Source organism: Carcharodon carcharias, chromosome 2 (genome assembly GCF_017639515.1).
Source record: "Carcharodon carcharias isolate sCarCar2 chromosome 2, sCarCar2.pri, whole genome shotgun sequence".
NCBI classification, from domain to species: Eukaryota; Metazoa; Chordata; class Chondrichthyes; order Lamniformes; family Lamnidae; genus Carcharodon; species Carcharodon carcharias.
The window spans coordinates 161217918-161235385 of NC_054468.1; the positions used below are offsets into that span (position 1 = coordinate 161217918).

The following is a 17468-nucleotide window of genomic DNA, read 5'->3' on the forward strand; positions in this document are numbered from 1 at the left end:
TTTCTCGCAATCTTCCTCACTGTTAACTGTACACCAATGTGGTGTCATTCATAAATTTTGAAATTACACTCTCAATTCGTGAATCCAAATTGTTTATGTAAATGGTGAATGATAGTTGTCCTGGCACCAATCCTTTTGGAATACCTTTTGCCAACCTGAGTAACTACCTTTAATTCCTACCCTTTGTTTTCAGTCTTCTAGCCAGCTGCTCCTTGCCCCCTGATTCTACATGCTTTGGCCTTAGTCATGTGACTAATATGCAGCACCTTATCAATGTAATTCTGAAAAATCTACATATATTACTTTCAGTATGTTAACCTAATCTAATCTTTTTTGTTACTTCCTCAAATAATTCAATAAGGTCAGCCAAGCATGGCCTTCCATTTTGAAATCCTTGCTGGCCATTTATTATATTTTTGATTTGCAATGTTCTTCTAATAAATCTTTGAGTAAAGATTCCATTATGTCACCTATCACTGACATTAAATTAGCTGGTCTAGAGTTGCCTCTATATGTTCTATTTCAATTTTTAAATATAAAAATCACATTAGCCCTCTGTCAGTCCTCTGCCACAATTTCCTTTTCCAATGAATTTTATACATTTGTAATAGTGACTCTGCTGTCACTTGTCTAACTTCCTATTAATATATGCGAATACAATCCATCGGACAGGGATTTTATCCTCTCAAAGTTTGATTAGTGTATCAATTATCTCCTCACTTTCTATCTTAAAGGTCATTATGTGGTTTCTGATTTCTCATTCTAACGTCATGTCCATCCTATTAGAGCCCTTGGTGAACATGGAGACAAAATAACTATTCAATTATTTCTGTTATTTTGCTGTCATTAACTGAGAGTTTATCATTCGCATTCATGAGTGGCCCCATCCCTATTCTAATTTTCCTTTTTTTATTGATGAGTTTATGGAATACTTCATTTTTGTTTATATTGTTTGATAGTTTAATTTCATAGTTTGTTACTTTGTTGATTTGTTGGTTTGACTTTTTTCCTAACCTCTTAGTATTTCCTTTTGTATCCTCTCCTTTATTGTATATGAATTTAATGCATTACTTTTTATTTAGTTTCTGTTTTGTTCTTGTTTCTTTGTTCATCCATGGTATTTGATTTTTGGCTGTTTTATTTTTGTGTTTTGGGCAGAATATATTTCTCTTGAACACAACAGATCATTTTTTAAAATATTTCCTGCTATTCTTGCTCTTGTCATTTTCTTTCCCAGTTACTTCCCCTAGTTCCATTCTTATCCCCTCAAAATTCAGCTTTTTTTCCTTAAGCTATGATGATGGTCTTTTTTTTCCTTGCATCTTTCTTGGTCAGTATTTTAAAAATTATTTTGTTGTGAACACTATAGTCTAGATGTTCCCTATTACTACATACTGTTACCACACAGACTAAATGATGAAACCACTACTGTATCCACATAAACTGAATAATAATTATTTGGAATAGAATTTTAAAAAAAAGCTTCCTGACCCAACATGTCTCTGCTGGTGTTTCTGTTCCACAAGAGTCTCCCCCAACCTTACTTCATCCCATCCTATCAACATATCCTCTATTCCTTTCTCCCTCATGACTTATCTAGCTTCTTCTTAAATGCATCTTGGCTATTCATCTCAACTGTTCCATGTGATAGTGATTTCCACATTCTAACTACTCTCTAGGTACAGTGTTTTTCCCCTTGAGTTCCTTATTGAATTATTAGTAACTATTATCTTATTAATGATCCCTATTTTTGAACTCTCCCAGAAGTCGAAATATCTGTGTAATGCTAAACATCCTATGTCTCCCAGCCCACAACAGTGAAGAAAAGATTAAGTTGACACACCTCGGTCACTTCTGTGCATCCTGTGCCCATTGGTGGAGAGCTGGGAGCAGGTTATATGACTATTATCTTGTCATATGAAAGAGTGAAAGGAAATACAATCCAAACTGGACTTTTAATTCTCGATATTAATTCCAAGATGCTGCAGTGAGGGGGTCGTGGCATTTGTCAGTGTCACCTTAATGTGATATACATTTTACTTCCGGATTTTCACTTGATTGCACAGCAATGAGCTTGATGAGGACCTGAATGACACAATCTCAACTCTACTATTTGAAGGGCCAATTCAAAGATGGAATTTGGAGCAGTCTGGAATTGAAAGCAAGAGAAGACAAGGTGTGACAGTAGATTCAAAAATTGCCCTGCTTCAGTGATGCTTCCCTTGATATACTTCTGGAGGCTGTGAGGAGCTTCAGAGAGAGATACTCTTCCCCAGCAATGGGAGAAAGGAACCTGCTGTTTACAGAAAGAAGGTGACCCAGGAGATCAGCATTCTGCTATGTATCTGGCTTCAGTGCAGGAAGTGCTTCAATGAGCTAAGTGGGTCAGGAAAGGTGAATGCTGTTGCACATTTACCTACATTTGCTGTGTGCATCACCTCAGCCCCCACCCTGCCTTGTCAAGCCTACTCCGTCATATCACTCCTTCGTTTATCTTCCAAGTGCATCCATCCTTCTCTTTCTATGCACTCCCTCTCACTTCCACCTGTCACTCATTTTCATCCTTACACAATTTCATGCCCCACCCTCATAACCAACTTCACCAAATGCACTGCATCCATCAGATGAACATATGTCATCGCATTCACCCCTAGGTCTGTTCTTTCCTTCATTACAGAACACAAGGGAGAGGGTGAGATCCAGAGGTGACCCTCCATAGATTTCTCAAGTAACAGCTGCAGAAGAGATGGGGAAATAGGGATCTCCCAGCTATCCAGTGATGCTATTAAATATCAGTCGCCTGCATGCCATACAAAACAAAGTCATGTTGACTTGATTTTGGTGAAATAATAATCTTCATAATGATAATTTAAAATGGACTTACCTTGCCAGTACTAATTCATATCTTTTCTCCCTGCCAAAGCCTTCACACATCCATGGACCTGGTGAAGAATGAACCTTCAGAAGAACTATTTTTTTCTGGAATGAGTAAAACAGATATTGAGTTTTGACCTGGTGACTAACACTTTTGTCCCACCACACTGTGAGCAAGAGCTAACAGTGTAGCAGGACAGCTATGGAGAGTCTGTGTCAGAGCGTGCAGTCCTCTCCAAGCTCTGCTCAGCTGTCGGTGAAAAGAGAATCATTGAAGAGCAGCAGAGAATGCACAATGTATTGACAGGCCTTCCAAGCATGTTGGCCCCAATTGCAGAGAGGATGACAGTGTTTCCTTCAGGCTTGTGTGGGAGTGGGATGATGTTGCAGGCCATTGCCACAGTGTCTTCTTGCACGGGTAGAGTGGCCAGCTCTAGAGAAGATTAAACTCCATTCAAAGGATTCCAAGCACGCCTTGACCATAACCATGCAGATTCCGGATGACAACTGCTCTACTACATTAAATAGAATGACTGGTACCTTAGCCTTGGCCTTACTGTGCAACACTGACCTGCATCAAGACGCTATCCAGTAGATGAGTAGCAGTGAAGTACAGCTGGTCCATGAGAGGGATGATGGTGAAAGTTGGCATGGGAGGGAAATGTTAATCAAAGCCCTTCCACTTCTTACCCATTGCCTTTCCTTCACTCAGTAGCCCACTGGCTGCATCCAGGTGCAGGTGGAGTAATTTTTAACAGGGGCTCCAGCAGCTCCAAAACCCAAAGGTTGTTGGGGCAGAGAATCTCAGATCCCCGTGGGTCCAAAGAGGCCAGGGAGCTTGGACAATTGCAGGGCAAAGCGTCATGACTGTTTCGCGGGAATCTTGCACACTTAGGCAGAAATGCTTTTCTGTGGTTGCACCCCAGGTGCACATTGTTGAAGTGGCAGATTGAGGTTGATGAATCCTCCTGGTTGATCAGGGTCAGTGGGATGCTCTGAACTTGTGGGAAGTCAGCCAAGGACACAAATCCGAGCACCTGCTCATTCTGACCGGCATCATTGCAGGCAAAGTGCATATAATTGCCAGCCTTGTCAAAGAAACCATCAGTCATTTGTTTGATGCATTTGTGGACTACTGACCTGGAGATTCTGGATATGACTCCAACGCAGCCCCTAAAAGGTTCCAGAACACCGGAAGTAAAAAGCTCAGGGTGGTGGTCACTTTGACAGCCACTGGTAGCATGTGATCATCAAGTCCAGCAGGGAGCAGGTCTTCTAAGAGGCTGCAGATTTCTGCCATCATCAGATGTGAGCCTCTTAAAGTACTGCGCTTCTGACATGTCAAGGAAACTGAGTTTTCTGCCTGCACACTCTCTTTCTCAGGCTGTTCCTCCTGAGAGCTGCATTCTTCTGTTGCCACCCTCTCTGATGTCAACTTATAGGTCTCTCAACAGTGGGCTGCTGTTCCTGCTGCTGATGCTCTTATAGCTCCTCTTCCAGGGACCTAACTAAGTGGGCCGAAGCACCACCAATTTGGAATTAATTCAGAAAATATCCAAAGCGTAAAAAAGCAACTCTCAGCAACAGTACTGTGAAAAATAATCTATTTCCCACTATTAAGTAAGAAAGCAGCTGTGCGCACTGAATGTATGTTGCAATATTCACATGAGTTTTAATCAGTTCCCTCAATTTCCTTTGCATCCCCAGCTTGTTTTCAATAGCAAGTTTCAGGAAGCTGGGAGATATTGTGGATGGGAAATTAAACTTAAAACAGCGTTTTTATATCACTCCAATTGAGTGCTTCACATATGTTAATGAGCAACTCCCCTCTACCGAGAGGATTGTCGCAAGCAGCCCAACACACTCGAGTTAAACATGAAAGTTGGTGGGTTGGAGCTAGCATCCCTTTGCATTTGTATTTTTGCCAGATTTAATCGGCCCACCTGCACTCAAACCCTCATGCCCCTCCAGGTTAAAGCTTCCCTTATGGTTTCAGAGCCAATTAAAAATCAGAACTACTATTTTCTGATTTACAGCAGAAAGGATTGACCTTCAAGAATTTTGAGAAGTTAATATACTTTTACCCTTTCTTTAGTAATAATAATAAAGTAAATATATTAATTATTTCCATGGGAATGTTGAAGTCTTAACTCTTCAGGTTGGAGATGTTAAATTTATTTGGAATTAGAAATCAAACAGTGGCATGGCAATGGGATAATGGTGCCGTGGTTTATACATGATGATTCTAAAGTTGCCACAGCAACTTGGAGAATTACGTAACTGAATGGAAGGATATATTTTAGGAGTCCTAGCAAAACTGAAGCCAATGGGAATCAGGGGGGAAACTCTCCGCGGGTTTCAGTCATACCTAGCACAAAGGAAGATGGTTGTGGTTATTGGGAGTCAATTATCTCAGTTCCAGGACATCACAGCAGGAGTTCCTCAGGGTAGAGTCCTTGGCCCAACCATCCTCAGTTGCTACATCAATGACCTTCCTTCTATCATAAGGTCAGAAGTAGGAATGTTTGCTGATGATTGCACAATGTTCAGCACCATTCACGACTCAAATACTGAAGCAGTCCATGTGCAAATGCATTAAGACCTGGACAATATCCAGGCTTGGGCTGACAAGTGGTAAGTAACATTCGCGCCACAGAAGTGCCAGGTCACGATCATCTCCAACAAGAGAGAATCTAACCATCGTCTCTTGACATTTAAGAGCATTACCAGCGCTGAATCCCCCACTATCAATCTCCTGAGGGTTACCATTGACCAGAAATTGAATTGGACTAGCCATATAAATACAGTGGCTACAAGAGCAGGTCAGACGCTAGGAATCCAACAGCAAGTAACTCACCTCCTGACTTCTCAAAGCCAGTCCACCATCTACAAGACACAAATCAAGAGTGTGATGGAATACTTTTCAGTTGCCTGGATGAATACAGCTCCAACAACATTCAGGAAGCTTGACATCATCCAGGACAAAGCGGCTTGCATGATTGGCACTCCGTCCACAAACATTCACTCCCTCCCACCAACGCACAGTGGCAGCAGTGTGTACCATCTACAGGATGCACTGCAGGGACTCACCAAGACTCCTTAGGCAGCACCTTCAAAATCCACAATCATTACCATCTAGAAGGACAAGGGCAGCAGACAATTGAGAACACCACCACCTGGAAGTTCCCCACCAAGCCACTCACCATCCTGACTTAGAAATATATCGCCGTTCCTTCACTGTCACTGGGTCAATATCCTGGAACTCCCTCCCTAACAGCACTGTGGGTGTATCTACACAACATGTACTGCAGTGGTTCAAGAAGGCAGCTCTCCACCACCTTCTCAAGGGTAATTAGGGAAGGGCAATAAATGCTGGCCTAGCCAGCAATGCCCATATCCCATAAATAAATAAATAAGAGTAAATAAAAATCTGGCCTCCTGGGAGTGTAAGTTGGACATTTGGAAGTTCCCTGCCCATAAGCCCAAATTTATCATATGGGCAAGGCTCCATATTGGGCATAAATCTTCATAAAATGACTCCTTTTAATAGTTGTCATCCCCATCCTAAAAATAACCTAAAGGCTCTATGTGAAGCCTGTGATCAGTTTATGGCCCCAAAACCAACAGTGCAACACCTATCCTCTCTGCAGATGGCTATTTGCTCCTCACAACTAGGCATGAGATTCCCTCTCGTTGGATAGAGCACTTTAACAATGTCCTAAACCAATAATGCATTGTGTGCAATTATACCATTGAGTTACTTGCACAGCACAACACTCTGGAAGAGCTTGTTTTCGATCCTTTTTGAGCAGAAGTCACAAAGGCCATAAATCAGATTTCGATGGCAAGTTGTCTATAGTTGATGGCATTCCACTTGGAACATTCAAGCACGGAGGAACTCACATGGTTAAAAATCTCACTAATGTCTTCTGCTTAACCTGGAAGCAGGGCCCTGTCCCCCAAGACTACAAAGATGCCACCAAAACTCAACTCTATAAATGGAAAGGGAGCAAGTCCATCTGTGACAATCATCGTGGAATATAACTTATTTCAACAGCAGGAAAAATTCTTGCAAGTGTTATTCTTAACCGGATGTCACTCACCTCATTGACTCTGTGCCCAGAGTAACACTGTGACTTCTGTGCCAGATTGGGAACTACAGACATGATCTTTGCAGCATGTCAAATTCAAGAAATAAGGACCTCTATATGGTGTTTGTTGACCTGACCAAGGCTTTTGACACAGAAAACTGGGAAGACCTGTGGAAAATTCTGTACAATTATGGCTTCCGTGAAAAGATGACCAGTGTCATTTGCTTGTTCCGCAATGGCACAATGGACGGTATGATGCAAGGTGTTGAGTCTGATGCCATTCCTGTTACCAGTGGCACCAAGCAAGCCTGTGTATTGGCCCCACCTGTGTTTTCCATGGAGAGAATATTCCCCATCTCGGGTGGGCAGAGCGGGAGCGGGCATGGGCGGGTATGCAGCGCACTGACCGCCGAGTCCAGTGGCGACCCGCGGCCTGTTTAAATGAAGCACTGGCAACCTTTGCAAGGCTGCTCACAATGATAGGTAGTAGGGCTCACCAGAGTAACCAGAGGGCTTCTAGGGAGCAGGCAAGTCCAGAGGGTAGGCCAGCAGAGCAGGCCAGGGCAGAGGGTAGAGCTGCGGGGCAGTGTGCCCCTTGTTTTTCAGATGAGTGCCTGGCTGCCCTCCTGGAGGAGGTGGCAGTGCAGCGGGTGGTCCTGCTACAGGAGGTGGAGCCCCCCCCCCCCGACCAAACGTGCCTGGGAGGAGGTGGCCGAGAGTGTGAACTCCCATGATGTGGTGCAATGCAAGTGGGTCCAGTACTGCAAGAGATTCAATGACCTCCTGCGCTCAGGAAGGGTGAATACCTTGTTGGCTGAGGTCACTTAATGCAGCCGTCAGTCTTACCCCCCAAGGCACCCCCCTCCCCCACCTCCTTCGGCACTGCACCTCACACATATTGAGGTAACTGCTTCGCTGCCTGTATACCCTGGCTGCAGGTTAGTGCTGTCTTCTTCGGCCCCTTCCATCTTGGGCTACCTCTTGGTCCTACACCCCTTGTGTCTGTGTCTCTCTTCCCAAAAGTGACTCCTTGGAGGCTGAATGTAGATTCCTGACCTCCTACCCCTTCTGGCCCTTCCTTCCTCCTCAGAGGAGGTGCCTCCAGGGGAGAGCACAACTCCCATTCCCAGGCTAAGGGAAGGCTTCCTGAAACCTGCAGGTCTCAAAAATGATCTTTGCTGTAGAGTCCTGACCTGAACCCTGTTACTCCTGTCCAAGCAGCTGTGACGAGTTTTGAAGTATTCCTGCTCACACAAGTAAGTAGCAGTAACTTTCACAATTAAATATCCAACAGATAGCACTTGCGATCCCACTCACCCCTCTTATCCCGCCCGTGGATGAGGTTTATACAAAGGCTTCCTACCCGCCTGCCCATTGTGCCCGTGCGACACCCTAAAGATTGCACAGGCCCTGAAAAATTGCAGACAATTGCTGTCTCAAGGACCTTAACTAGCTGATTAATTAAAGGCGGGTGTGCATCCGAGAATATCGCGTGTCCGCCCACCTAAATATTGTGATGGTGCGCAGTGACATCGGGACACTCGCCCGATGTCACCACATGTCACTTCACACATCGGAAGAGAAAATTCTGGCCCATATACTTTTCAGCCTTGCTCCAGTGTGCACTCAAAGATCTTGACACAGGAGCACTCGTTCAATTCAGACAGACAGCAACTTCTTCAACTTCCAAAGGATAATGGCTTGCACAAAGGTTACTGAACAGCTACTGAGTGAACTCTTGTTCATGGACAATTGTGCTATCATAGCACATACTACGGAGGACATTCAGCTGCCTGCTGATCACTTTGCCCTAGCCTCAGAACACTTTGGCCTGACAGTAAGCCTGAAGAAGACTGAGGTATTGTATCATCCCACCTCTGGCCACATACCCCAAGACTCCACAGTCACAATGAACAATACACCCCTCAGTTCAATAGAGAGGTTTTGTAATCTGGGGAGTATTCTCTACAGTAACATTACTTTGGATGACGGAATCAACTATGACCCGGCAAAAGCAAGCTCAGCATTTGGCAGTCTCACTCACAGACTTTGGAAAGAACATGGATTTTGTCTCAGAACAAAGATCAAGGTCTGTCAGGCAGTTGTTCTTACATCACTTCATCACTTCTTTATAGGTGTGAGACTTGGACAACCTACTGGCATCACATAAAGCAATTAGGAACATTCCATCCTCACTGTCTGAGATTATTTGCACCATCAGGTGGCAGGACAAAATCCCCAACATGATATTTTTCCAAAGTGCTACATACCTGGCATTGAGAGCATGCTCATCAGAGCTCAGCTTTGCTGGGTCTTGTGTTCATGCGTGGGTTGGTCATATGGTTCTCATGGAGGATTCTTGCATTCTAGAGGCAGTACTCTACAGACATTAGGGAACTGGTGCCACAAGATATCCCAAAATTAGATATAAAGATAAGCTAAAAACCAACCTCAGAGCTTGCAAGCTAGATCTCAATGCATGGGACCAAACAACCTTGGACTGACCCAAACAGAGAAATCTCAGTCATCAAACAATTTCAACATTTGGGGAGAACAGACTCAAGTGCCTTCAGGGCAAGCGAGTGCAGTGCAAAGCCAATGCCTTCATCCATACCTCCAACACTGACTTCATATACAGTATTTGCAATTGGTTATGCAAATTATTATGGTCTAATATCATACATTAGGCAACTTCAATCTAGACTGTAAACCAGCCTTTGATTTTGCTGAGCACTCATCCATCGAAGTGACGGGAGAATCCCTCAGAATTGTTACACAAGGGGGTTTAATTTAAGCAGACCTGATTTTTCCTCTCACCACCCAATCGTACACAAAAAGATGTTTGATTTACTTCCCCCTTTTCTAAGTGATGGTGTATTTCCCAACCCCTCTGTTTTGGTGTGATCTAAATTTTCTATTAATAACCCCATAGCAAACTCGAGATAGGATCATCTCAAAGGGTTAGTTTATCTGCACACTCTCAAACCATGGGAGGAGAGTCACCACATTGCCTCCTGTGCATCCACAGTAAATTATTGTTTCATGTAGGTTGTAGAGTCCGGGATCAAAGTCCAATGAAGTATTCCTTCATGGACATTGGCAGGCTGAAAACTGATGCCAAATAATTCACTTTTCCAGTGAAGTTGACATTACACAATGAGATACACATGCAGAGATGAATCAGCCTTGTAGGCAATGGTGCAGAAGTTCCAGTAGAAACAGGGTAGATAGGGCCAGATAATCAGCCTGGGCAGAGCCCCTTTTCTGTGCTGCTGCTATTCAGATGGTAAAATGGCAGACTGAGTTTGCAGTACAGAAAGGAAATACAACTGGTTCCACCAGCTAAAGTTTCATGTCCATGATTCCCACCTCTCCACATTGTATTTGACAAGGGATGTGTATCCCTTGCCTGGGCCCCCGAGATGGTTAATTGCCCCAATCATTAAGAATTGAAAGAAAGGTTGCAGGGTCCTTTGTCCTAGCAGACAAATAGACTCTGGTTGGCCAGCCAGGTTTATGAAATACAGGTGGCCTTTGTATAGTTCTCTTTGACTTTGGCCTCTACAGTCCATAATGTGTCATCAACATTTCTTCAGAGATAACAAGATGTATGGTATGTTTCTTTGAAACCGCCAGGTAACTCCTCTTGTTCAGGTATCACAGACAGACACAGATTCAGTCATTTTAACAGATTTTTGTCCAGTTTTTTTTAATTTTAGAGATAAACATGATATCTATATCTATTTTATAAAAATATATACAGGGTGAGGTCTCAGTCCCCTCACAGAATCCATCATCACTGTTGATTGGTAATGATCTACAAGGCAGCGATCTCAGAAAGCACATGAGTAGCACCCTTAAATGATTGCAATTTATTTATTGTTCCTTATACAGGGATCATTGAGATAAGTCTGCTCCTGCACTACTTCTACAAGGAATGTCAAATGGCTTGCCCCACCTCCTATGTTCCTATTACAAAAAAAATAATTGTTTACTGCTTACAGCTTTCCAATCAAAACACAAAATTACTCTCATAGTGTATTATTATGATCAGATGAGGAGGGGTAGAAAGGTTCCCCTCTTTTCTCACTCCTCGGTCGACCGCAACAGGTTTTTTTTAAAAGGATGTGCTTGCCAATTTAATGAGTGTTTAACCATTTACGTGCTGCGACTGTAAAAGATGCACACAGTAAGCTTTTAAAAAATAAAAGAGAATAGTATTTTTTGTACTTAACACTTGGCATAAATAAAAATGCTCCAACTCACACATGCACATGTGTTCAAAAGTTCACACACACACACACACACACACACACACACACACACACACACACACAGATAAGTTACAAAGTGGGAGAATAGACTAAGCAATTATTTTAAAGCCCAATAAAAGTCAGTAGTCTACAAATCAATGACTTGGATGGTTCCAGGCTGGTTCAATTATCCCTCTTGATTTGACATCGAGATGATTTAACGAGATGGGAGATTTGCCTATTTTTTTCTGGAGCCAGCAGCTGCTGAATTGATTTCTAAAACACTACCTGTGTGGGTAAACAAACAACAAGCAGAGCTCGAGCTTGCAGGCTGGATGGAGAGAGAGAAATAGTACCCACTCAGTGTCCTGCTTCTTATGTTCTGGAAGGCCAGGAGAAAAGGTGGTTCTTAAAACACAAAATAGAGTTAGTTGGCTCATCACATGTTCCCTTCTCACTGACTGACCAGTTACCTAAACATGGTCACGGCAAGTTGATTTCAAGTCCATGGTTTAGATATGATTGGCTATATGAGCTTCTTTCTCAGCTGGCGTCCATTGTCAAAGTGATTGTGTCTATTGCTTGTTCCCCATCCAGTTGAATACACAGGTGATGGTCTAGATGTCTTGTGAATGGGTCAAGCGATGTGGTTATTCACATTCCTCTAAGGTTTATTTCACTTTGTTATTTTTTCACTATTGTGCAGCAGACATATTATGCTCAGCAGAATTCATATTAGCTGAGATTATAATAGCAATATACATGACATGGAGTAGTAGGTCATGATATCACATGATTAGTATTACATCAATACTAGTCTCTATTCCACTAGAATAATGCCAGAAGATACCATGCATTGTAACTTTAAAAATGGCTCTATACAAGGAATAGAAGCATGAAGTTCTGAACGATACCATTTGGCCTGTGAATCTTTGCTGCATTATGTAGCTCCTTTAAACAAATATTTCTTGCTGACCTTGATTTTGTTTGCTTTAATTATTCAGGTATATGATGATGGAAAATATTTGTATCTTGTCATGGAACTAATGAGAGGAGGAGAACTGCTTGATCGAATACTGCGGCAGAAATGTTTCTCAGAAAGAGAGGCCAGTGCAGTACTTTATACAATCACAAAGACTGTGGAGTACCTACACTCACAAGGGGTATGTTCTAATTGTTAATTTTGCAGGTTTTAATTTTAATGGTGTATTACAAAAGCATAGAGTTACAAAGCATGTGTGCAAACAAAAAATAAACTTGGAAGAAAGGCATACATTTTCCAGGGAACCCCATATCCAAATGCTGTCCTCGCCTTGGGCAGATATTCTGGGCAGATTGCATCCCTAATACAGGCATACCCCAGGGAGTAGGACAGGAAAATCTGCTGCTACTGCACATCTGAAAGGTTGAGCACCAGGATCCAGAAGGCCCAAAGATTACTGGATAAGCTGTGAGCATTTTGGCACCCAATTGTAAAAATAATTTGTAAAAATAGAAGAGCCAGCAATGCCTGGCTCACCTCATTTAAATGGGAATGTTTGGCTTATTCCTATTGCAGGCAGAGATCATTCTTCAGCCCTTGGGAGAATTTCCATAAATTCTAGGGCTACATTTAGGGGATGGAGGCCCAGTGCTGTCCTCGGAACATCAGTCTCTTAAATTCTACGTTCTGTAAGAAACTGTGATTGGGTGTGAAGTAAATGAAACCCAGCAAAGTGAATGAAAGCCTGTTCAAGGCTCCAGCTGTAACCTTAGAGAGGACAAATGAGGCTGATCGATACAAAGGGTGAACAGTGGCTACTAACTGAAAGTAATATCTGTTCAGGGGATAACTTGTGTTGGGAGCTGAAAGATGCAGGACAATTAAACAACTCCACACAGCATCCAAACCCTGTTACCCAATCTGTCTTCAATCCCAAAGAAAACCACTCATAGTCTGGAACATCCAGCAGAACTCAGCGAAGACATTGACATCCAGGACTAAGTATTCAAAAAATTTGCACACAATTGTGAGGGTAAAGAAAGCCTAATAAGAACTCAGTGCGTGGGCTGTTAAAGGATGCTGAGAAGCATCAGTTTATGATGGAGAGGTATGTGGACATTGGGCATTTTAAGGGGGTGCTCACCTCCAACCAAAAGCAAGTGCCACAAAGAGATTCTCATAAGACATATGGGAAGAAACCATTGATGCTACCACTTCTCAGGAATACCACTACCCATCCTGAAGGTTGAGTTTTTTTTTTCCATTCATTACAGTCTTCCAGAAATCTAAGAAAACAGTAAAGTCTTACATTTATATCACACCTTTCATTATCGCAGAATGTCCTAAAGTGCTTTACAGCAAAAAGGAAGTACATTTAAAATGTGATCTGTGTTGTAGTGTATGGAAATAAGGCAGCCAGTTTGTGTACAGTAAGTCCCCAGAAGCAGCAAGGATATAAATGGCATGATAATCTGTTTCAGAAATATAGGTTGAAGGATAAACATTGGCCAGACACCAGGAAAGCTCCTCAGCTCTCTCTATAACGTCACTGAGTTAAAAGATAATGCAGCACAGAAAGAGGCCATTCACCCCATCATGCCTGTCCTGTTTCTTTGAAAGAGCTAACTAATTAGTCCCCATGCCCTGCTCTTGCCCCATAGCTCTGCAAATTTCTCCTTTTCAAGTTAATATCCAACTCCACTTTGAAGGTTGCTATTGAATATGCTTTTATTACTTCTCAGGTCATGCATTTCAGATCATAACAGCTCAATGCATAAAAAGGTCATCTTGAATTCTATTCGGAAATGACAGAATTGTTAAATCCACCATCCATGCTTTAGTTTCCATGCAAAGGACAGCACTTCTGATCTTGCCAGCTTAGATTATATACTCATGTCTCTACAGAGGGACTTGGACCTGTGTTCTTTTGACAGGGATGAGAGTGCTACCACCAGCTGAACCAACGCTGACTCTTGGAGATCTTTCAGTGGGGAACTTATAGTCTTTGAGTTTCTTTACTTTTGAGGAGCGTAAGGCTGGACAAGTGACACCTAATTTCACATTGCTGCATGGCAATTTCTTATGTTACAGCAGTGACTACATTTCAAAAGTACTCCATTGGCTGGAAAGTGGTTTGGGAGATCTTGCAATCATGAAAGACACTATAAAAGTGCATGCTTTTTTTGTTCTTTTACCTACAGAAGTAGATTGTACTTCCACAATGGAGAAATATTGTGTTGTTAAAATGTTTCTAAAGTAATATACAAATGCTTCCTTTGTAGGAAGAAGGACATGCAATCATAGCTATATAAATTACATTGTTTGGAAAATGTCTTTATGTAGGTTCACAAGCCTGCAATATGAATTATGCAACAGTTTGATTTTGAGATTTGATGGTCATGGTGATTTACTTTATTCAGATACTGCGCTGGTTAAATGGATGTTAAAATTCTTTTGTGTGATATTTTAACATAGTCATTAACATATTCATGGTCACTGGGTTAATTGCAATATTGATGTGGTGAATAAAGGAATTTTATGCCAATGTATTAACCAATACAGTACTAGGGAATATTTGCACCCCTTTTTAATGCTGTTTGGTCTCCCATATTCACATTCATCCACGGCATTACATTTCTGCTCCACCACTCAGATATTTATATTCAGTTTTGCATTATCTGTCTTGAGTGACAGTATTTTACAGAAATATGATGAATTAGCAATTAATAACAGCATAATAAGACTGTGTAAACTATTTTTACAGTATTGTCATTCATAATGAATATTTGGATGTGCAATGTGCTTGAACAAAAGACAATTATATCTCTTTGTTCAACATTAAATGTGTTGAAATTCCCATACTAGATTTTTGTTTATCTGGAATTTCAGATGTATTCTTAGAATGAACACATTTGTTTTAAGACTAGAAGCTTAGAATACTCATTAACACCAATTCTGAGTATTGGAACACTATTTCATCATAAAATAGAAACGTATATGTTCAATTAGTTCTGACCTGAGCCATGCAAGAGAAGACTGAGGGATCCAAAACACACCCATATCAAGAGAAGGAAATATCAAATGTGGTGTTGGTACTGGGTCATTATGGCTTGGCTTCTGGTGAAGTTGAGAGTTGTTTTGATCCATCAAATTGATTCTTTTGTGTTAAATCCTATCTTATGGATGGGTCTGCCCAGTCCATAACCTCATATCATAAAATATATATGAAATAAAACAAATACTTTTCATTTTAATGTGCTTTGCTAGTACAGTGTCTTTTTACAGTTTAAACCTGGGTTTGAATCCAGCGCAAAATGATGGGAAGAAAATCTATGTTGAGGTTGGCATTCTTCTCACTAGGCTTTAGATAACTCTGTAATCAATGCTGTTGTACTGGATGGCCTTAGTTGCTTGAACATTAAGAAGCTTATCACAAGTTTACGTTGCTCAGCCACGGGGTCTTAATTAGTTAACACCAGTAAAACCCTAATGTACAATTGGGCTCCATTGGCCTCAACATTGCCACTGTACCCAAGGCTGTGTGCTTATGGGAAGAGAACTGGAGGGATTTTAACCCAACACTGACAGTGAAAACTGTGCAGGTTGCAGTTAAGATGTCCCAGGTGACTTAGCTCCCAGAATGCCCCCCTGAATCCAACTGTTTCTGACTTGATGAATGATTGAGGACAAGTGACTACAGCCAGCAGAGTCCTAATCCACAAAAGCTAACTGAGGTCCAGTGATGTAATCGAGCCCCAAAGTGATGTTAACTTTGGCCTGAACTATGTCATTCCCTCCAGGTGAAGGCTAACATGAAGATAAGCAGGAAGCTGAAGAGCATAAGATTTTATTATCCTTTTTGGGGCCAGGACTGCGGAATGTTTAAACTTCCTCTTCTCCATACTCCCCCTGGCCCCCAATCCCCCTCTCCAACCCCGCATCACTTCCATCCTGCAAGAAGTTCCCTGGAACACCTTCCAGACACTTCCCCAAGTGTGAGGAGGAGGCCCAAATGCCACACCTTTTCCAGAGGCTTCTTGCTTGTAATGTTAATGAGACTTAGCAGTTAAAATTATCTTGGTCTCATACTACTACAGGCGAATGAGGAAGCAACTGAAACCAATGGTGTTCTGCTGAAAACCCACTGGCAGTTAAAATTTCTCTCAATGTATGTTACAATTCAAGCAAACAGAAATATTGTGGATTTATGGTCTCAGCTTTGCCTTTGAGTCACAAGCTTGTGGATTCGAGTTCCACTGCAGAGGCTTGAACACAAAACCTAAACTGGCATTTCAATGCAGTACTGAAGGAATGCTGCTGTGCCATATGTATAATTTTTTTACATGGGCCATTAAATAAAAGCCCCATCTTCCTATTAAGTATACATTCAGGATCCAAAGGCATTATTTGAGGAAATGCAGGGAGTTTCCCCAGCATTCTGGACAATATTCATCCCTCAACCAACATCACTAAAACAAATGACCTGATCATTATCATATTGCTGTTTGTGGAAATTTACTGGGCATAAATTGGCTGCTGAGTATTACAACAGTGACTATACACTTCACTGTAAGGTGCTTTGAGAAGTCCTGAGGTTTCAAAAGTGCTATGTAAACACAGGCCAGGATATTGAGATCGGCGAGTGGGGGGTGGGGGGGGTGTGGGGCCGATGCATAAAAAGACGTGGGATGATATTGGGCGGAACTCCTGATGTCAACCCGCATCATTTCAATTTTCAGGTCGGCGGGGGCGCAGATAAATCAGCTGTGCACCCACCGACCTGTCAATGGTTGATTGAGGCCATTTAAAAACTAATTCAAGTAGTTAAAGGACCTGCCCGTCCAACCTTAAGGTTGGCGAGCAGGTCGGGTGCCCTGGGAGGCTTCAGAAAAAGCATAAAGCCTCATCCACAGGCGGGATGAGGTTTCATGTAGGTTTTTAAAAATTTAATAAAAGTTTGATTAAAAGTGATAGACATGTCCCAACTCATGTGACAGTGTCAGATGAGGGGACATATCAGGGAAATTTTATTTCTTTACATTTATCATTTTTAAATTTGGTGCCGATTTCCCTGAGGCAGCACTTAGCCTCAGGGAGATGAGCGTGCTCTTTCACGCGCATGCACGAAAGAGTGCACTCTCGGCTGAGGGAATCCCCCACCACCCGCACAGGGAACGCATAGCACTTCCTGGCGGATGTCACGCTGGGCAGGCCTTAATTGGCCCGCCCACGTAAAATAGCGGTGCGCCCCCAATTGTGGGTGCCGAT

General features: G+C 42.2%; 1 protein-coding gene across 1 annotated transcript in view; it reads left to right on the top strand.

Moving 5' to 3' along the window:
* rps6ka2 (ribosomal protein S6 kinase, polypeptide 2) overlaps positions 1 to 17468 on the top strand; it is a 240953-nt gene that overhangs the window by 184497 nt on the left and 38988 nt on the right. Inside the window, exon 15 of the mRNA XM_041206960.1 lies at positions 12223 to 12381. Within this exon, the coding sequence (XP_041062894.1) occupies positions 12223 to 12381 (159 nt within the window). The remainder of the gene's footprint in view (positions 1 to 12222; positions 12382 to 17468) is intronic.